Raw genomic sequence first — 21,744 nt, forward strand, 5'->3', positions numbered from 1 at the left:
AAGTCCCCTTCTTTCTACAGGGATCTGGAACACTTTCAGTATGAGAAAATAAGGAATATCATTCATTGATCTCTCAAAGTACGATAAGGTGTCATAAAATCAGTATTCATAGTATGTGATTGAGTTCTATCTTGAAGAGTGATTTCTTAAGCTGCCTTTGTTGGAAATGAGGTTCCCTGTGAGTGTTTACCTCTGTATGGAGGGACGTCCTATTCTAAAACCTCACATTTCAGTTGGTAGGGAAATATTTTCACTTAATGTGAAAATAGAAATTCGGAACACCACATCCTTGAACTTACTTTTTTGTTTGTTTGTTTTCTGTTTTTTGGCCACGCTATGTGGCATGGGGGAATCTAGTTCCCTGACCAGGGATCGAACCCTCACCCCCTGCAATGGGAGCATGGAGTCTTCACCACTGATCCCCAGGGAAGTCCTCCTCGAGCTTTCTTGATCACACGTATGGCACTGTGGATGTGCTAGGAGATCCTAGCACAGGGGAGCTTCTTGGGACTTCTGTCCTTGAATGAATCCTGGCGTGGTGACCAGTTGTCCTGGCCGAGTCCGCTCCAACTTCACTGTGGTAGAGACACCAGCTCTTCCTCCTCGGAGACCTTGTGGCCGTGCTCGCGGTGTAGGCGCCTCCCTCCCTGGGTCTGTACAGGCTGGAGTGCTCTGTGGGCTGCAGTGCCAGCACTGGGTTTGCTTTTCTTTGCAGACCGCATCACTCCAGAGCCAAGTGCACTGACCCCTCGGCCAAGAAGGGCTTGGTCATGGACGCGGATGATGAGGCGGTCCTGAACCTCATTGCCGAGTGTGAGTGGGACTTGAGCAACCCTCCTGGGAGCATGAGTTCCAGCCAGCAGGAGCAAGAGGCCAGCTTCCAGAGTTCCCAAGGTAGGCTGCTGCTACACGGAGAGGGCCAGCGCCTGCAGCCTTTCTGGGAGGTTGATGCCTGCTGGCTTCAGAGTCCACGGCGGCCTTTTTTAGAGAGCTTACCTTTAAATGTAGAATCTTCATGGAGTCTTGTGCACTTGTAAATGTCAGTAATTTGGATCATGGAATTACAAAAGAAGAAGTCAGTGTATTTGAGGTGGATGTAGTCATGTTGCAGGGCTGTTTATATCAGGTCCCTCCTCAGATCAGTTACAGGGATAGAGAAGAAGTGAGATGTCTAAGCAGACAAGGAGGAAACGTCCTGTGCTGGAGGGAGTGAGTCCCTGCCGGCCACGAGGGGACTCCCGGCTCCAGCTGCACGTTGGTCAGGACGTGAGCCTTGATGAGGACGTGCACGTGAACTTCACGCCCTTTGCTGGGGCTCTTCCGCCAGGACTTGTGTGTGAGCTTCAGCTCCATTGCTGCTGCTTCTGAGTTGTGGGTTCCTGAGGGCTTTCCATGAAGATGCAGCGGGCTGGGGCTTCCCTGCTGCAGGACCACCTCTGCCTTGGCATCCCCACCAGCTCCTGGGACTGTCAGTCTCTCTAACGCTGGCTCCCGTCCTGGGTGTGTGGTGGTATCTCTTGATGGTTTTAATTAGCATTTCCTGAAAACAAGTCATGACAGCCTCTTCACGCGCTCACATCTTCTTCTGTGGCGTTTCTGTTCCTGTCTGTTCCCCTCTCCTTTTCTTTTCTTGGTGTTGAAGCATAAGACTTCTTCATGGTGTTTGAACACAAGCCCTTTCTCAGATATACGTACTGCAAGTTTCTGCCCCTGCTGTGGCTTGCCTTTTGTTTTCTAAACAGTGCTTCCAAGAGCAGTGTTATTTCAGTGAAATCCAGTTCATCATGTTTTCCTTCATGGTCGTGCTTTTCGGTGTGCTGCCCCTGCTGGTGGAGGGTTTCTCCCACGGACCGGTCCATGTGCTGGGGGTCAGTGCTTAGGTCTGAGAGCCGCTCTTTTGAGTGAACTTCTGGGTGTGGTATGAGATGGTCAAGTTGCCCGCCTGTCCCCCCACGTATGTCCAGTTGTGCCAGTGCCATTTGTTGAAAAGACTGTCTTTTTCTTCATTTAATAACCTTGGCGCCCTTGTTAATTCAGTGGGCTGGAGTCTCTGGGTTCTGTTGACCGTCGTGTCTGCCTTGATTCCTCGGCCGAACAGTTTCTCCGGAGTGGGGCTGGGTCACCCTCCCCTGGGGCGCTGCGGGCGGTGACCACTGCAGGTTCCCACCAGGGTGGGCTGGTGCTGTGTTACCCACTCAGCCTTCTTTTCCCGTTTACCCCACGGAAGGAGTATACTTGACAGATACGGTACACTGTTGGAAGCCTGAAACAAAGCTTTTAAAATGTTTTTTAATGCAGCAGAGTCGCGGCCCCTGTCGAGTCCTGAGTCAGCACGGCACCAGTGCGGGGACGCCCTGAGGAAGGGCCCCGAGACGCGGAGGAGCGGCTCCAGCGGGGACCGTGCGGGGCCGAGGGTGCAGGACCAGCGCTGTGGCGAGCTCCCACTGCGGCACTTGGCCCCGTGTCCAGGTGAGCCCAGCCTCGCCGTCTTCTCTCCTCTTTTCTTCATTGTGTGTGTGTGCGTAGCTCTCCAAGATGTCTTAGGAAAGAATCTTCCCTATAAATGGAAGTTGACATTTGTAGAACATCTGTGGTTTAGGTTCCTGGTCTGTGAGTATACACTCTCGCTCACACACAGTTTCTTCTGGATACATACATGGGCCCAGGTTATGACAGTGGCTACTGTTACAGTTTAAAAAATGAAAGACAAGGGAAATTAAATAAGTTAAATGAGAGTGTTGTTTGCACGAACATGGAAAAGGCGTCAGAAGCCTCCCAGCGTGAGCGAACCTAGCCCCTGCCTGAGGCCCGTGCAGGTGAGCCCGTGGGGACTTTGGTGGGGCGTGGTGGTGGCTGCCCAGTGCCCCGTGGCCACTGCAGAGCAGGCCGTGGCATCGAGGCACCAGCCACATTTGCTCCGTGGCCTGAGACCGCACGCGTGTGTCCCTACACACGGATCTACACATGTATGTGTGCATGGGGATGCGTGGATGCGTGTTCGGGTCCCGGATCCTGTCCGGTGCACGTGGCGTATCTTAGCGTCGTGTCTCAGGCGCCTGTGAGCTGGAACTGTTTCTGGGTCCTCCCGTCGTCTGCGTCCTGGAGGGTTTTGAAGCATTCAGACTGTGCTGCTGTGGGCCGGCCCCCAGTCCCAGTGTGGCTTGCTCTGCTGGGTCCTGGTGGCCAGGCTCAGCTGTGTGTCGTCTGGGGGGGTGGGCTCGTGTGGAGGCCCTGGGCTGGAGGTGGGGGCAGGAAGGGCACAGGTCGCAGGTCAAGGTGAGGGAGCGCGGTGCCGCGTGGGTGGGGGCCAGGTCCCCGGGCTGGGGGCAGGGGATGGCATGGAGTGGCCGGTGGGCATTTGAGTTGTGGAGGGCGGGCAGTGGGTCCGTCTGAGTGGGTGCGGCAGACCCGTCCCGGCAAGGGGCAGAGGTGGCCTGCTGGCGCCGGTTGGGTGGACTTGGTGACGTATGGTGATGGACAGGGAACTGGGGGGAGGGCTGTCCGGGTGGTCTCTGACTTGGGCAGCCACATGACAGTGGTGTCCGTCGCTCAGGTCACGAGCATTCGCGGCCCGAGTTTGCTGGGGACGCCCTGGGTGTGGCTCTGTTCATGGAGCCCTGAGGGGAGGCCTGGCCAGAGGGCAGCCTTTTGGGGCAGATTTGAGCCCGCGTGCCTGCAGAGTCCACGTGCAGGAGGGTCCAGGGCTCGGGCTGAGGGGCCTCAAGAGGAGAGCCTGCCCTGGGAGGAGGGCCCTGGGCTGTGGGGTGCCGGGCCCCGCGGTGCCCGGGAAGTGGCTCAGCGGCTGGGCAGGGAGGGTCTTAGATCCGACACGTCGACAGCGTCTCCGGTAGGAACAAGTTATTAAATCCACTGTAACTTCCAGATCTTGTTACCCACTTGACTCGTCTTTGTTATACATAGCTTTGGTGAGAGGACATACAATAAGTAGTCGATTCATTGGTTAAAGTTACTGCCTCGGTTTTGTCACTCTTCGGTGGATTTTGCATATTTGTGTGTGCACGTGCATCCGTACACAGGCACACGCATGCCTGCACATATGCTCACGTGCACACACACGCATGCATGTGCACACAGCTGTTTAAATTGCAGGGCCGGTCCCTGAGCCCAGGGTGCCTGGTGGTGAGGGCTCTGCCCCTTCTCTGTTGCAGACTCCACGGACACTGAGGACTCAGCCCCCTCTTCTCAGAAGTCAAGTTTATTGACGCAAAAGGGGTCAAATCCCTTGCCTGCTCCGGAAAAGTACAGGAAGCGAAGGGTGCCTGGCGGGAGGTTCCAGGCACCTGCGGACCAGGAGCGTCTGCGCTGCCTGGAGGAGAGTCTGAGCTGGCAGAGCGGTCCGGAGGGCTGGAGCGCGGGGCCCTGTTCCCATGCGGCGGCCTTGGGGCCCGAGCAGCGGAGGCCGCGCAGCCTGAGTGAGGTGAGCCAGCTGTGGAGGCCGAGGGGCCGCCGTCCTCTGTCAGGCCGCGTCTTCCATCCTCGGCGCTAACCACGACCCCGCGGTGAACGTAGCTCTTAGGTGAACTGCTCCGCAGCGCTGTCACCGCTCCGTTTTGTTAGAAGCGCGCTTCCGGGCTCCGCGCCTCTCCCGCGGTGCGAAGGGCCTCGAGGTGGAAGTGTCACCCCAGGGGGGCTGCCGGCCTACGCAGCCTCCTCGCCCCGCCGGCTGGCGCCATCCCCGGCGCTCTCGGGAGCGGGAGTCCTGGGCGTGCGTCCTTTGGTTCTCGAAGGACACGTCCTCGTTCGGGAGTGGAAGTTCTCCCCCAGAGTCACCCAGAGCGGTTGTGGACGGTGCTTCGTCGCCCTTGTCACTGGCCCAGTTGGAGACTGAGACATTCTCAAAGTTTGAGACACCAGTGAAGACCACCCAGCAGACAGTGGGTGGCTTGCCCTCCGAGCTCGCGGGGCAGGGGGTTGGCCCTGCCACGTCACTCCCAGGCGGGCGGTGGGGGAGAGCGTCCCAGCAGAGAGGGGCGCGGGTGCCCTGATGGGGGCTGCGGCCCGGGGAGGCCGGGGGGTGGGGCTGGAAGGGGGCGTCCCACGAGGTTGGTGAGGGGAGCGCCTGGCCCCCTGTGGTTGGTCCTGAGCTGGAGACAGTAGAATCAGGGATGCTGGGCTCGTCGTAGGTGGTGGGTGGTTTCCAGGGTGGCCGCCGCAGGCCGCGGGGCCGAGCTCTGCTTTCATGGCTGGTCTGGCCGCTGTCTGTTTGCCTCTTTAGTCTCTCACTGGATTGAGTGAAGGATGGAAAATGAGGATTTGCTTGAGTTGGGAATGTGCCTGGGCCTTCCCTGTCCCCAGACGGATGTCACCCCGGGCAGCGCCTCGCCTGAGGGACTGGCCCTTGCTGTGGGGTTTGGGCTTTGCAGGAGGGGCGCTGCCTGCGGTGCCCCCTCCTCTGAGTACTGTGACCCTGTGGTGGTCGTCCTCTTGGAGAGGGCACGACCCTTCTGCCGGGTGGAAGGCAGAAGCCTGACCACCCTGGGGACCTCGGCTCTGTCCCCCGCGCCTGGTGCAGGTGCAGCTTCTGACGGAGGTGTTCGTGCTGATGGCGGCTCTCAGCCTCGGCTCTTGGGGGCCAGCGGCCGGCCTCAGGGTTCCCACGCTGACCGCTCCCAGGAGACGGCTGCCCCGCCCTTGGTGTGACCTCGGGCAGAGCAGTGTCCCCTCTGCGGGCATGTGTTTCCCGGTGCTCCGGGGGCTCCCGTGGGTGGGCAGTGATGCCAGGAGTGAGGGTCTGTCCCGGCTCAAGTGGCCCAGGTTGCTCCCACACTCCCTTCAGGGTCTCGCTGGCTGTTCCAGACGGTCTTTAGGAGAAAAGCCCTTTACTTGTGTAACAGTGGGGAGCCCCGGGCTGCGAAGGGCGGCGGGGCCTCGTCCCCAGCTCTGGCACTGCTGGCATTTACTCCCTAAATCCCGGACCCAGGAGTTGTTCCCTAGACACTCAGAAAGTGGGCAGGAGCCATCCCCCTTTCTGCACTAACCCCTTAAAATTGGTGAGATAATTTCTGAACGGAAGAAACGGGAGCGTCGCCGTGAGTGCCGGGAGCTCTGTGGTGCTGGCGCGGTCGGGCCGGGGTGGAGCCGGGGTGGCTCTGCTCAGCAGCTTGTGCCGGCACCGCCCCGGCCGGGCCTCCCGCTAGTCCGGCGTCGCTGCGCTGCACTGGGGGCCCGCTGGGCTCCAGGGACCGTTCAGGCCGAGGCTAGTCTCCTCCCTCCCAGAGTCGCTGGGCCTGGTTCAGGAGGGCCCAGGGCAGCTGCCCCTGGGAACCGACTGGTCTCCTGACTGTTACACTCGGGTGACAGTTTCGCCGCTCCTCCCGGTGTGAGATGTTGTCCCCGCCCCACGGATGTGGACACACGTGCGGGGGGCGGGGAGGTGAGTCCCATGCGCCGCCCCTGTGGGTTTGCGGTGTGTGAAGCGTTCATCGTGCTCGCAGGTGGCGGGATGAGGCGTCAGTGTGACGCGCATGCCTACTGCTGCATCACGCCCACTGGTTTCAGGCGCGGAAAAAGCCAAGGTCGTGGTTTGTTTCCGCGCAGGTGTGTACCAAATTGCAGTTGGCCGTGCCGCCCGGGAAGAAGGCCGCCCTGGAGGTGGCGCTCCTCGGCCTGGTGGAGGACAGGCCCTGGGGTGACTGCAGGCCCCGGCGCAGCAGTGAAGCGTGCCTCGTGAGCCGGCCCAGGGCTCTGCGGGCAGGTGCTTGCGCCCCACTGCTGGGCGCTGGTCCCCGCGTCTCGCTGGACCGCCTCACCGGCCTCACTGCCTCGCTGCGCTGCGGGGACTGTCCTGATGGTCCTGTCCACAGCGTCTGGGTTCTCGGGAGGTGGCAGACACGGAGGACTCCGCGCGGCCTGTGGCTGTCGTTTCCCACCTGCTGGCGCTCCGGGCTTCCTGGAGGTGTGTCATCAGCCAGTGGTGTTGGCATTGCTCTTCCTGGGTGTTTGCTTCTCCTTGCTCTGTCTTTATGTGGGGATTTGGAGAGACTAAAATGCTGCTGCTGTCTTCTCCGAACCCTCTGACCATTTGACTGGATGCAGGGCCCTGGATTTGCTGACCTTTTGGTGGAAATGACCTGAGGCCCAGGAAGATGGCCCCTCCCCAGAGAGGACTTGGGTTTTCTTCTGCCTGGTGCCTGGGTACAGGGGCACACAGGGGACCCCACATCCAGAGTCGGGGTGTGAGATGGGGACATGCTGTGTCCCCAGGGCCACCTTCTCTTTCCCCTCAGCCTGATTGCAGCCTCACGTGTCCCAGGGGCAGCAGGGACCTGCCAGCTCTCTCCTTCCAGCAGACCCTGAGCTCTGCCTGGATCTCCCAGCTTAGCTGCACCAGAGGCCTTCCACTCAGTGTCTTGGCCCCTCAGCTTCTCCATCTGGAATCAGGATGCCCTGAGAAGCTGGCGCCCCTGGATTCTGACCCCATAAACCTACACCCTCTCAGGGCTAGCAGCAGGACTGTGTGCTTTCCCAGGCGTGGAGCTGCCAGACTGTTCGCACTGCAGGGCCAGGCCTGGAGCAGGAGCTCGGTGCTGTGTAAGAGAGCGTTCAAGCAGACCTTCCTAACGGTGGCCTTTCCCTGAGGGCCCTTTTCTCTAGGTCTCTAAAACTGTTGCTCTTTGCCTGTTGGTCCTCATCCACGGCTGGGGATAAAGAGGCCTGATGAGGTCATTTCAATGGTGTACGTGTCCCTTTTCCAGTCTCCATGCCAGTCAGTGTTTCTGAGCCATGTAGCCCGTGTTATTCAAAATGCATTGAACATGTTTTGTTTACACTCATCCTTTCAACGTAAATGTTGTAATAATGTTTGATTCTTACTTCTAGCTCAGGCAAGACACATTTTGTCATCTCTCCGAGAGTTTACAGCCACTCAGGACAGTTCAACAACGTGTGAATGAAGAAATTAGCTCCCTGACTATGGAAAATAAGTCTTTGCAGAGTCGCCTTGGTGAGCTAGAGCAGCAGTATAGTGTGAAGATGAGTGAGGTGGTGTCGGAACTCAGCGACACTCGGAGGGAGATGGTGAGTTAGTTCCGTTTGTTCACAGATGGAGCAAAATGTAGTTTTGACGTCACAGAATGAGGGTAGCTTCTCAACACTGCTTCCCCTTACAGCTGTCGGGCACAACACTGGGGCCCCTTCCTGCCCTTGCAGGATACAAACCCCCTCCCCCACCAGGCTCTCCTCACCCCCAGGGACTCCAGCTGCCCTTCAGGGATGCAGCATGACTCTGTCACTCCAGGACCCCTCATGACAGTGATTGCAGATGGCAGCATTGCCACTTGTCCCAGCTCTGCCTCTCCTGGGCGGCTGCATTCTGTTCTGAGAGAGGCCGAGTGGGAGAGAAAAAGAGAGAGTGAGGCTGGGCTGGAGGTGGAGTTTCTGTGGCCCCAGTGTTCCCTGGCCCAGGCTCCCCAGAACACTGGTGAGAGAGGTTCCAGTTACCTGGGTGACCTGGGGTCCCTGCTGCTGTCCTGTCTGCACCAGCCAGCTATGAGACCAAGGTGTCCTGTTGGACCTGTGGGAATTCCGCCACCAGGTGGCACTGAAGGGCAGCCAGAGCCAGCACAGTGTGGACCTGGCAGTGGAGCCCACTTCCTGGCTGAGGCTGCCCTCGTCCTTTGTAACCTCACCATGAGACCATCACTCACAAATGCCTACACTAAAAAGGAAGAAAGATCTCAAAATCTCAAACAACCTAACTTTACAGCTAGAGGAACTAGAGAAAAGAACAAACTGAATCCAAAGTAAGCAGAAGGAAGGAAATAATAAAGATCATAGCAAAAATAAGAGAGTAGAAAAACAACAGGAAAAAAATTAACAAAACTGAGTTGGGTTTTGAAAATATACAAAACCAATAAACTCTTAGCTAGACTAAGAAAGAGAGGAGATTCAAAATCAAAAATGAAAGAAGAGGCATTACAACGGATGCCTCAGAAATAAAAAGAGTCAAGGAATGGTTATATACAAGCATATTGGAGAACCTAGGAGAAATGGATAAATTCCTAGAAACATACAACCTACCAAGACTGTATCAAGAAGAAATAAAACCTAAGAGACCAATAACAAATGAGATGGAACAGTAATCAACCTCTTAATAAAGGAAAGTCCAGGACCAGATGGCTTCATGGCTGAATTCTATCAGACATTCAAATAAGAATTAATACTTATCCTTCTTAAACTTTTACAAAAAAATAGAAGTAGAGGGAATACTTTAAAACTAATTTCATAAAGCCAGCATTGCCCAGATACCAAAGCCAAAGACACCACAGAAAAGAAAACTACAGGCTACTATCTGATGCACATAGATGTAAAAATCCTCAACAGAAGACTGGTATACCAAATTCAGCAACACATCATCACCAAGAGGGATTGTCCCCTGGAATGCAAGGTTGGTTTAACCTACACAAATTAATATGATACATTAACTCATGGAAAGATAAAGACCACACAGTCATCCCAAGTGATGGAGATAGAGCATCTGAAAAAGTTCAACATCCATTCATAAAAGAAAATTTCCTCAACACAGTAAAGGCCATTTGTGAGAAGCCCTTGGCTCGCCTCACGATCAGTGGGGGAGACTGAATGCTTTTCCTCTAAGACCCAGTATGAGACCAGGGTGTCCACTCTGCAGCTTCTCTTCCACTGGAAGTACAGCTGACCCTTGAACACGTGGGTTTGAACTACATGGGTTCATTTATATGTGGATTTTTTTAATAGTAAATACTATGGTACTACACAATTGGAAGTTGGTTGAATCCACGGACACGGAACTACAGATTTGGAGGGCTGACTATAAATTATATGCAGATTTTCAGCTGCAAGGAGAGTCGGCACCCCAGTCCCCCGACCCGCCGTTGTTCAGGGATCAACTGTACTAGCAAGAGCAAGCAGGTGAGAAAAAGAAACAAAAGGCCTCCAGATTGGAAAGGAAGGAGTAAAGTTACCTCTATTTGTAGATGATGTGATCATTCATGTAGAAAACATTAAAGACTTTACAAAAGAAAATTAGAACAAATAAATTCAGTGAAGTTGCAGCATACAAAGTCAGCATAACAAAAATCATTCTTATTTCTTTACACCAATGATTGTTCCAAAACAATTCCATTTATAGCATCAAAAAGAATAAAATACTTAGGAATAAATTTAACCAAGAAGGTTAAAGATCTTAACACTGAAAGCTATAAAACATTGATAAAAGAAGTTGAAGAAGACAAATGAGCGGAAGGATATCCCATGTTCATGGGTGGAAGGTTGTTAGTGTTAAAATGTCCATACTGCCCAAAGACATCTACAGTCGCAGTGTAAGCCCTATAAAAATTCCAATGGCATTTTTCACAGAAATAGAAAAAACAATTCTAAAATTTGTATAATTATTTTTCTTTTAATTTGTATTCTTCTTTTTGTAGTTCCACAAAAGACCCCAAATCACCAAAGTGATCTTGAGAAAGAACAGAGTTTCAGGCATCACTTTCTGATTTAAAATTATATTACAAAGCTATAGTAATCATAACAGTATGGTGCTGGCATAAAAACAGACATAGATTACTGGAACAGAATAGAGAACCCCAAAATAAACCCACGCATATATGGTCAACTAATTTTTTTTTTTTTAAATTAATTTATTTATTTATTTTTGGCTGTGTTGAGTCTTAGTTTCTGTGCAAGGGCTTTCTCCAGTTGCGGCGAGCGGGGGCCACTCTTCATCGCTGTGCACGGGCCTCTCACTGTTGTGGCCTCTCTTGTTGCGGAGCACAAGCTCCAGACACGCAGGCTCAGTAGTTGTGGCTCACGGGCCCAATTGCTCCGCCGCCTGTGGGATCTTCCCAGACCAGGGCTCGAACCCGCGTCCCCTGCATCGGCAGGCAGACTCTCAACCACTGCGCCACCAGGGAAGCCCGGTCAACTAATTTTTGACAAGGGCACCAAGAATACACCATGGTGAAAGGATAATCTCTTCAGTAAATGGTGTTGGGAAAACTGGATGTTCACAGGCAAAAGAATGAACTTGGACCCTTATCTTACAGCACACACAAAATTCAACTCAGAGTGGATAAAAAATTTAAATATAAGACTTGAAACTAAAACTCCTAGAAGGGGCTTCCCTGGTGGTCCAGTGGTTAGGACTCTGTGCTTCCACTGCAGGGGGCGTGGGTTTGATCCCTGGTCAGGGAACTAAGATCCCACATGCTGCGTGGTGCGGCCAAAAAAAAAAAAAAAAAAAAAAAAACCTCCTAGAAGAAAACGGGAAAAAAGCTCCTTGACATGGCCTTGACAGTGATTTTTTGGATGTAACACCAAAAGCAAAGGCAACAAAAGCAAAAATAAACTAGTGGGACTACCTCAAACTAAAAGTTTCTGCAGAGCAAAGGAAACCATCACCAAAATGAAAAGGTAGCCTATGGATTGGGAGAAAATATTTGCAAACCATTTATCCGATGAGGGGTTAATATCCAGAATATATAAAGAATTCATACAACTCAATAGAAAAAAAAAAAAGAAACCCAATTAAAAAATGGGCAGAGGACCTAAAAAAGACGACATACAGATGGTCAACAGACATGTGAAAAGGATGCTCAGTATTACTAATCATCAGGGAAATGCAAATCAAAACCAGAGTGAACTGTCACTTCACACCTGCAGAATGGCTGTCATCAAAAAGACAAGAGATAACAAGTGGAGGATGTGGAGAGAAGGGAACCCTCGTGCACTGTTAGCGGGAATGTAAGTTGGTGCAGCCGCTCTGGAGAACAGTATGGAGGGTCCTCAAAAAATCTACAGTAGAACTAGCATATGATCCAGCAATCCCACTTCTGCCTATTTATCCAAAGGAAGTGAAATCAGGATCTGGAAGAGATACATGTACTGCCATGTTCACTGCAGTGTTATTCACAGGAACCAAGACGTGGAAGCAACCTAAGTGTCCTTCAGCGGATGAGTGGGTAAAGAAGACGCGGTGTATGTGTACAGTGGGACATTACACAGCTTTCAAAAGAAGGAAATCCTGCCATTTGCAACAATGTGGCAAACGTTGCTCGCCCATAGACCTCGAGGGCGTTATGCTAAGTGAAATAAGTCAGACGTGGAAAGAAAACAAACTCCATGATCTCATATATGGAATCTAAGAGTTGAGTTCATAGAAGCAGGGAGTAGAAGGGTGGTCACCAGCGGTGGGGAGGTGGGGGGTGGGGGGGGTGGGGAGATGGCGGTCCAGGGCACAGAGTGGCAGTTCTGCAGGTGACTAAGTCTAGGGCTCTAAAGCGTGCCTGATGATCACAGCTAATAAGACCGCACTGAATCTGGGAATCTGCTGAGAGAACAGATTTCCCGTGTTCTCATCACCAAAGAAATGGTTACTCTGTGAAGAGAAGATGTGTGTATTACCTTGACTGTGGTCATCACTATGTACATGCACATCAGACCATCGAAGGGGCACCTTAAACATGTATAATTTTTACTTAAAGACCATCGTGCATTCAGCATGTTGAGGTTTTTACCTCACTGATCATTATGGTTCAGTTTAATTGTATGGAAACTATTTAGAGTGTCCTTTCATTTTATTTTTATTTATTTATTTATTTATTTATTTAATAGCCAAAATAAGTAAATTTGATTCATATAGTATAATTGTTCTTTTTGGTCAAGCTCGTATGTCGTCAGGGTTGAGTGTGTGGGCCGTGGAGTTAGGCTGCCCGGTGTGAATCTGGTCACTCCTGTGCCATGTGACAGGCCCACGCCTGTGCCCTGATCTCTCGGGGGCTGCTCAGGTGACACCTGTGTGCTCAGTGGTGTCGGCGTTTCCAGGGAGTGGTCCTCCCGGTGTTGCCGTCCCGTGTTGGTGCACCTCCTGGCCTGTTCTCTGCCTTTCCCTCCACGCACTGCCGTCACCTGACACCCTGCCTGCCATTAACCCCTGTCAGTCCCCTGAATGTGTGATGCTTCCTCTCGTGCTTTTCCCCTTTGTACCTGCTCTTTCTCTCTCTTATTCTGCTTTGTCTGACGTGAGCGTAGCCACCGCAGCTTTCTTCCATTAGTGTTGCTATAGTGTATCTTTTTCTGTCCTTTTAATTTATTGGTGTGCTTGTATTTAAAGTGGGCTCCTTGTAGGCAGCATACACTTGGGTCTTGTGTTTTTTATCTAATTAACAACCTCTCCCTTTTATTTGCAGTAGACTTTTTTTAAAAATTCAATTGATTTAAACTAAAAAGCAGGAACGGTTCACCCACTTCTCCCACCCCTAACCTCTGCTTCTGGCAGGCACCAAGTTCTCTGTATGTGAGCTTCACTTTGTTTGTTTGTTTTAGATTCCACATATGACTGAGATCTTGTCTTTCTCATCGTATACATATAGCACATCTTCTTTATCCGTTCATCTATTGGTGGGCACTTAGGTTGCTCCATATCTTGGCTATTGTAAGTAATGCTGCTATGAACATGGGGGGTGCACATATCTTTTCAAATTAGTGTTTTTGTTTTCTTCAGATAAGTACCCAGAAGTGGAATTGCTGGATCTGGTAGCTCTGTTTTTAATTGTCTGAGGAACCTCCATACTGTTCTCCGTAGTGGCTGCACCAATTTACATTCCTACCAACAGCGCACGAGGGTTCCCTTTTCTCCACACCCGTGGCAGCACTTGTTATCGCTTGTCTTTTTGATGAAGCCATTCTGACAGGTGTGGTGACACCTCACTGTGCTTTTGAACTGCATTTCCCTGATGACTAGTGAGGTTGAGCACCTTTTTATGCGCCTGTTGGCCATCTGTATGTCTTCTTTGAAAAAATGTCTGTTCAGGTCCTCTGCCCATTTTTAAATCAGATTGTTTTTTTCACTGTTGTGTGAGTTCTTTATGTATTTTGGATATTAACCCCTTATCAGACAAATGGTTTGCAAATATTTTCTCCCAATCCGTAGGCTGCCTTTTCATTTTGTTGATGGTTTCCTTTGCTGTGTAGAAGCTTTTTGGCTTCTGTCCCGTGGTTAAGAGGGTGGGCTGTAGGGATGGCAGCAGGTACTGAACCCCCTGTGTTAGGTTGTCTGTTGCTGCATAACAAGTTACCCCCAGTCACACCTCAAACAGCACACGCTTACCCTGTGCAGTCTCTGTAGTCAGAGCCCAGGGCAGCTGAGCCGTGTGTCCTGGGGCCTCCTGAAGTTGCTGTCAGGCTGTCACTCGGGGCTGTGGTCTCCTCTGAAGGCTTAGCAGGGTGCAGGCCCTCCACGGCCATTCCACGCAGCCCCGCAAGTCCTCGCGATGCGGCAGCTGGTGAGCAGGGTGCCACGTGGTGGCTTCCGTGCGTTGTGTGTGGCGGGGACGGGTCTTCTCCCCGGGCGTGAGCACCCTCCGTGCTCAGTGCCCCCGTTTGTAAAATGGGAGTGAAAGTAGCCACGGGGTTGCTGGGAGACAAGTGTCTGAAGTGTCTGGTGCTTATCGTCTTATCAAGACAGAGATCCTACACAAAGCTTCATTTTTAGAGGCATAAATGAAAAATAGTGAAGTGGTACTGGCATCCTCTGGGTGTCTGCACACAAATGGCTCTCGCATCCAGGAAGGGCTGCAGCCCCAGCCTGCCTGGTCACTGGGCAGTGCGTCGTCCCCATGGGCATAGCAGGCCTGTCAACCCGGAAACAGAGGACCGTGAATTTGGGGGTTTGGGCAGATGAGTAGTGGCACCCCTTCCCCTTACAGTGTGCAGTTTGGGACCATTTGGATCCAGACAGACGGGCCCCAGATGCCATCTTTGTAGCGATGCAGTCTGCACAGAGTTTGACTCGTCTGTTTGGCGTGCGTTGCTCTGTGTCTGCAGGATCACCTGAGGCAGCATCTGGACAGAACTCTGGAGGAAAGCAGTAGCTTGAAGTCTCTTCTGTTCAGCGTGAAAAAAGAAGTGAGAAACACCGACACTCCATCCACACTGAACTTGCAGATCACTGGTGAGTTCATGGTTTACTTGTATGTGTAAGAGTCAGGATTTCACAGGATTCAGACTCAGCAAGTGCAGTGAAGCGGGGTCAGAGCCCCCAGCCCTGCCAGGGCAGGCATGCGTGCCGGGACCGTCTCTCTGAGCTGCTGAAAGGCCACGGGGCCCTCCCCGGGGCGTCCTTCTCCTTGGTTACGGCTCCTTCCAGACCCAGGTCATTTTTGTTTCCCTCTTCACTGTCTTGGATTCTACTTTGCCAGTTTTGCAAAAGTGCCCTTGGGATTTCAAGGTGGGGTACAGCCTGCTCTTGGGTAATGTGAGGTGACGTGGGGTCCCACAGGGGCTTCAGCCTGAGTGTCTGCTCCAGTCTGACCTCTTAGGGGCCTGAAACTTCTTCCTAAAGGACAGGGTGGTAACTATCTCAGGGCGTGAGCACAGTCACAGCTGAGACCCTCCGGGGCCCGCCGCTCGGTAACCGTCCCCGCAGCCTTTCACCCCAGTCGTGTCGGCTGCCAGGGTCTTCTTCCTGAAGGCCCAGCTGTCCAGCAGCAGATCCAGCCTAGGACCTCCGGCTGGCGCCAGGCCCACCTCCACCTGTCTCTGCTCCACGCCGCACGCGCCCCTCAGGGGTGCCCGGAGGGCAGAGTCCCGGGGCTTCATCCCCAACAGCAGGGGCCGGCGCTGGGCCCTGGGTGGGACGATTGCAGGTGGAGAGGGGGCTGCTTTGCTCACCCTGATGACCTTTTCCCGTGTTTCCCAGGTGCGCTTTAAACTCTAGAATCATTTTAGTATCCAGAATGTGGGAGTGTTGGGACTTCCCTGGTGGCGCAGTGGTTAAGAATCCACTTAACCTGCCTGCCAATGCAGGGGACACGGGTTCAATCCCTGGTCTGGGAAGATCCCACATGCTGTGGAGCAACTAAGCCCGTGCGCCACAACTACTGAGCCTGTGCTCTAGAACCCGCGAGCCCCAACTGCTGAAGCCCGCACGCCTAGAGCCGGTGCTCCGCAACAAGAGAAGCCACCGCAGTGAGAAGCCTGCGCACCGCAACGAAGAGTCGCCCCTGCTCGCCGCAACTAGAGAAAAGCCCGCACACAGCAACAAAGACTCAACGCAGCCAAAACTAAATAAATAAATAAATAAGTAAAATTTTAAAAAAATGTGGGAGCGCATTTCACTGACTATCGCTACTTCTTTCCCATCAGGACTTCAGACAAGTGTGGAGCGGCTCTCCGGTGAGATTGTGGAACTGAAGCAGCATCTGGAGCACTACGACCGGATCCACGAGCTCACCCAGATGCTGCAGGAGAGCCACAGGTGCCTGCCCGGGGCAGCGGGCCGGTGGTCCTGAGCCCACGCGTGTCGCTGGGTTGACTTGGAGCTTGTGTGAGCGTCCCCGTCTTACTGAGCAGCGAGGTCCTTCCTGCTGCAGCTTCCTGGGAGGTGTTAAGGGGGGGACGAGGGGCGAGGGAGAGGTGGTGCAGTGTCCTGGAGGCCTGCGCGTGCCCCCTCGGTGTGGTCCTCGGCTGTTCTCGTAGAAACGTGAGGATTCCACCTTTGCCCCTGGCTCAGATTTTGTGAAGAGACCTGCGGCTGGCAAGCAGGTGGGGCTGCGGAGGGGAAGCCGGCGGCAGTGGGGGGCAGGCCTGAGGGCAGCACTCCCGCCCCACCCTCCCTTTTCCTCTGTTCTCCCCCCGCCCCCTTCTCACTGTCCGGCGAGGTCACCACACCTGCCCTGCCACAGCCGGAGCCGGCTGTGACCTGGTGGCGATTGGAGGCCACAGGCCCCTGGGCCCGTCCCAGCACAAGCCCCGTGGGGAGGGCAGGCAGGCCGCGGGCGGTGGGCTCCGTGGGCTCGGTGTGGGCACGGCAGGGCCGCGGCGCCTCTCGGAGCAGCAGGCGGGTCGGTGCCGAGCCTCCGCCTGGCCCGTGGCTCTCCCGGTGTCCCGGCACACGGGGCTTGTCGCTGGGGTGGCCAGCGTCGTGGAGAACGGGGCCCCGCGCTATCTGTGGCTCGCGGTGCCATGGAGGCCCCTCAGTCAGTGCCAGCTTGGTGAGCTGGCAGCTTGGAGACGGGGTCGGCAACGTGCAGCCCCCCTTTCCTGCTGAGATTCCTCCAGAGTTAAAAACGGTCACAGCAGTAAAAAACCCAGGACTTTCCCATTGTGCTGTGTCCGTGTCAGAAGTGCATTTGACTGCGAGTTAGAACTGTTTCCATCCTTGGACCTTTTCTAGAACCGGAACACTGTTTTCTCGCCGTGAAGATGGAGTGTTCTTGTCAGAGCGTCGAGGGGCCTCCCTGCCCCTTCAGCTCCCGTGCCAGCGGGGCGCCTGCCGGGCCGGGGCCGGGGAGACGCAGCCCCGCCAGGCGAGGGGCGGCAGCAGGGCAAGCGGGAGGGCCCCCGGGGCGGGGACGGGGCCCGGGGCTGAGCGCCGTCCCCCGCCTCGTCTCCAGGTCCCTGGTCAGCACCAACGAGCACCTGCTTCGGGAGCTGGGCCGGGCGCGGGCGCAGCACCAGGCCGAGGCGGAGCAGCTGCGCTGGAGCTACAGGCAGCTCAAGAAGACCACGGCCCCGTTGCCCGGCCGCCCGCCCGCGCCCTGAGCGCGCCTCTCTGCGGGCGCCTGTCTTCAGGGCCTGTGCTGCGGGCTCCGAAGGGTCCTGAGGAGGGAAGCTCATCCAAGCCCCGTACGTGTCTCGAGACAAACAGGTCATTACTTTTTCATCAGGTATCTTGAGACAAAGAAGATGCTGTATTTTTCTGCCTAACGTGCAAGAAAGCAGCTCTGTAGGATGGTTAAAGAAAATAATTTATTGTGTAACAAGCAACCCTTATTTAATAAACTAATACATTGTTCTAAAAAGCGGCTCGTTAATTATAACTGAGCTTCGCGTTGAGTTCTTTTATGAAATAAGCTGTGCAGCATGGTTGATGAGCAGGAACTGCAAGATCTGAGACTAAATACAAGTAGCACTTAGAGCTGTGAAGAATAATGTTTGTGGCATTAACACCCACAGGAGAAATACCCGCCCAAGCCCCGCTCTCCTTGGTTTGCAGTTCATTGCTGAAAATTATGTCCTAACAGGGCATAAGATGCGATTTTTAGATTGGAAACGTTATATCTTAGGTAATACGTGCTTTCTTTGGTGAAGCGAAGTGACCGTTGAGAGTGCCGTGCGGTGGACTTGGGGAGCAGAGCTGCAGGTGGAGAGCAGGGGCTGGCGCGGGTCCTGGGGCTCAGGAGGAGGCTTGCCTTCAGGTCGCGTTGTGTTTTTGTAACTTCACAGGGAAGTCGGTATGGGGGGTGGGTGTTTCATCATCAGATTTTTTTTTTTTTATTTAAAGATTTTCTCATGAATCCGTTTTCAGCTTGTAGAAGATTGTCGCCGTGCTGTTACTTTATGTTTGTCGTTTGGGTTACGTTGAGCTTGTTGGACCCGAGTTTGTATTTTTCGTCAAATGTGGAAAGTTTGGGCCACAATTTCCTGTTATTTCTCCCTTGACCCGACCCGCCTCTCCCATCCTCTCCCCCCGGCACTCTAGTGACGCCACGTCAGCCCCTGGGTCTGGCTCCCCCTTTCCCTAATCTTGGGTCTTTTCCCCCTTAGTTCTCTAGGAGCTTCGGTTGGGTGGTCTCTGTTGTCCCGTCACAGAGTTTACTGCTCTCTCCTCCATGCGCCTGATCTGCTGTTGGGCTTGTAGACTGAATTTTTAATTTTAGAAATTGTATATTTCTTCGTTCTAAAATTCCATTTGGTCCTTTTTTACAAAAAGGAAAGAAAACCTTTTTTATAAAGGTTTTATTTCCCATTATGTTCATGTTTCATTTAACTGCTTAACCATATTCTGGGTAGCTTTACTACAGATCATCTGCACCTGTTTGCAAAGTGGTGGCACCAGCTAACACTGCCGCTGGCAGGTGTGTGGGGACACCTGCTGGCCCTCGTGCCCCACACGTTCAGTCAGGCTTCTAGAAGTCTGCCTCCTAGCGAGTCCTGCACCTGCTGCCCTGTCGGCCAGGGTGAGCACCTGGCTTGCCAAGGTGCGGGTCAAGGCTTTTCCCTATTCTCCTACCGCATAGCCTGTCTCTTAACTTGTAGAAGTTATTTATAGTTCTGGATGCTAGTACTTTGTGGATTATGTTTGAAAATAGCTTTTTCTTGTCTTTCCACATTTTAATGGTGTGTTTTGATGAGAAATTTTAAACTTTTTTTTTAAGTGTTTTTTTTTTTTTTTTTTTTTGACGTGGACCGTTTTTAACGTCTTTATTGAATTTGTTACAGTATCGCTTCTGGTTTTTTGGCCGCGAGGCATGTGGGATCTTAGCTCCCCGACCAGGGATCGAACCCGCACCCCCTGCATTGGAAGTCAAAGTCTTAACCGCTGGACCGCCAGGGAAGTCCCAATTTAAACTTTAATAGGATGCAATTTATCAGTCTTTTTCATGATGATTTTTCTGTTTGTGGTCATAAAATATTCCATGTATCTTCTAAAAGCGCGTGTAGTTTTGTCTGTTTCGAGTATTAGATACATAGTCCACCTGGAATTGACTTCTGTGCACGTTGTGAGGGTTAAGGACCCGGTTCCGGGGTTTTCACGTGTAGGCCCCATTGCCCAGCGTCACCCACTCACAGGGCTCGTGGGTCACAAGTGATTCGTGCGTGTGTCCCCCCGCTGGTGTCCGGTCCGTCCCCGTGCAGCACCACCTCCGCAGGTCAACACCTCCCACCCCATGCCGGGATGTCTGGGCTACTTTTGACCCTTTGAATTGCATGAGCTTTAGAATTAGCTGGTTACGTTGGGATTTTGTTTGGGATTGCGATGGCGTCGGTCGGTTTGGGAAGAGTTGACATAGGTAAATATTGGGTCTTACAAGCTGTGACTGTAGTATCTGTGTCCACTTATTAGATCTCCTTTAGTGTACGTTAATTATAGTTCTATAATTTTCTCCATGGAGGTCTTACGCATCTTTTATGTTTATTCCTAGGTTTTCCTTATTTTGTGATGCCATATCTAAAAGATGTATTTTTGAAATGTGTTTGTTTGTATTTTATGGAAATAGAATTGATTTTTTTGTACATTAATTTTACATCCAGAGATCTTGTTAAACTCGTAATAATTTGCCTGTAGCTGTGCCAGACTTTCTAGTACAGTCACGCCTTCTGTGAGTAATGGCTTTTCTTTTCTCCGTTCCATTCCTTTACTCTGGGTTTTTACTTTATGTTTTCTTTTCGGTTTGGTTTTGAGTTTTGCTCTTCTGTGCTGGCTGGCACGTCTAATATAATTGTGGATTATACGTGGTAGTAGAGCGGGCATCTGTCTTGTTCTGGGTATTAAATCAAAGGGGAGCTTTTACCACTTCACCACTAAATCTGCAATCGGTTTTTTGGTAGGTGGCCTTGCTCCTTCTGTTGTTAATTTGCTAAGAATTTGTCATCATGAATGGATGAATAAGACACTTTTCTGCCACTATTGAGATGACCATATGATTTTTCTCCCTTGTTCTATTAACATGGTTAACTACAGTAAGTTTCTGGAATAAGCACAACTTAGCGATGATGGGCTTTCCTTACAGACATGTTGTTGTACGTGGTTTGTGGATGTTTTGTGTAGGATTTCGTGTTCCAGGTGTGCCACTTCATGTCCCCCTGGGCAGTGAGATTCTCTGGGCCTCCGTGTCCTGGTTTGCAGGGCCTGCCTCGCAGGCCACCGTGAGGGTCGAGTGACCTGTGAGTGCGGTCCCAGACAGGCCCCCCACGCGGCCGGCACAGCGTGAGTGTGGCTCTGAGAAGATGTGGTACGTCCGTCTCCAGGGTGACATTTGCCTTTGTGATGCTGTCCTTGTTGGGATTTGCATCTACCTGTCCTCTATTCCCAGGAGAATTTGTATAAGATTGTTTCTTCCCTGAATGTTTGGCGGGACTTGCCCATGGAGTCATTTGTGCCTGCAGTGTTCTTTGTGGGGAGATTTTTTAAAAGTTTTATTTATTTTTTATTTAGTTGATTTACAATGTTATGTTAGTTTTTGCTGTACAGCAAAGTGGTTCAGATATATATATATACTTTTTCATATTCTTTTCCATTATGGTTTATCACAGGATATTGAGTAGAGTTCCCTGTGCTACACAATAGGACCTTGTTGTTTATTTTATATATAGGTAATGTTTATCTGTTAATCCCAAACTCCAAATTTATCCCTCCCCTCTACCATTCCCCTTTGGTAACCACAAGTTTGTTTTTGGTGTCTGTGAGTCTGTTTCTGTTTTGCAAAAAAGTTCATTTGTATCATTTTTTTAAATTCCACATATAAGTGATATCATATTTGTCTTTCTCTGACTTAACTTCACTTAGTATGACAATCTCTAGGTCCATCCACGTTGCTGCAAATGGCATTATTTCAATCTCTTTTTATGGCTGAATATTCCATTGTGTATATGTGCCACATCTTCTTTATCTATTTCTCTGTTGATGGACATTTAGTTTGCTTCCATGTCCTGGCTATTGTAAATAGAGCTGCATTGAACATTGTGGTACATGACTCTTTTTGAATTATGGTTTTCTTAGGGTATATGCCCGGTAGTGGGATTGCTGGGTCATATGGTAGGTAGTTCTATTTTTAGTTTTTTAAGGAACGTCCATACTGTTCTCCATAGCGACTGTACCAGTTCACATCTTGTGGGGAGACTTTTGACTTGATTCAGTTGAATTATGGTACGGCAATGCCGCAGAACGGGTTCTCAGGGGCCGTCCATGTGCCTCCCCTATAGCTGGTTTGGGGCCATGTGACCAATTCTGCAAGTGAAGGAGGC

General features: G+C 52.0%; 1 protein-coding gene across 8 annotated transcripts in view; it reads left to right on the plus strand.

Moving 5' to 3' along the window:
- CEP72 (centrosomal protein 72) overlaps nucleotides 1-17,798 on the plus strand; it is a gene marked incomplete at its 5' end in the record, with an annotated part of 32,961 nt that extends 15,163 nt beyond the window's left edge. For 5 of the 8 annotated variants that reach the window (XM_082379697.1, XM_082379701.1, XM_082379698.1 and 2 more), the window contains 7 exons: nucleotides 716-894; nucleotides 2,299-2,469; nucleotides 4,170-4,438; nucleotides 7,840-8,037; nucleotides 14,821-14,947; nucleotides 16,141-16,252; nucleotides 17,171-17,798. In XM_082379697.1, coding sequence (XP_082235823.1) covers nucleotides 716-894; nucleotides 2,299-2,469; nucleotides 4,170-4,438; nucleotides 7,840-8,037; nucleotides 14,821-14,947; nucleotides 16,141-16,252; nucleotides 17,171-17,672 — 1,558 coding nt within the window. In that variant the 3' untranslated portion in view covers nucleotides 17,673-17,798. Of the gene's footprint in view, nucleotides 1-715; nucleotides 895-2,298; nucleotides 2,470-4,169; nucleotides 4,439-7,839; nucleotides 8,038-14,820; nucleotides 14,948-16,140; nucleotides 16,322-17,170 lie in introns of all 8 variants that reach the window. The other 3 variants (XM_082379703.1, XM_082379704.1, XM_082379702.1) reach the window with 3 other exon arrangements.
- Nucleotides 17,799-21,744: the final 3,946 nt, after the last annotated feature.

Source organism: Balaenoptera borealis (genome assembly GCF_965194805.1).
Source record: "Balaenoptera borealis genome assembly, chromosome: 2".
NCBI lineage: Eukaryota > Metazoa > Chordata > Mammalia > Artiodactyla > Balaenopteridae > Balaenoptera > Balaenoptera borealis.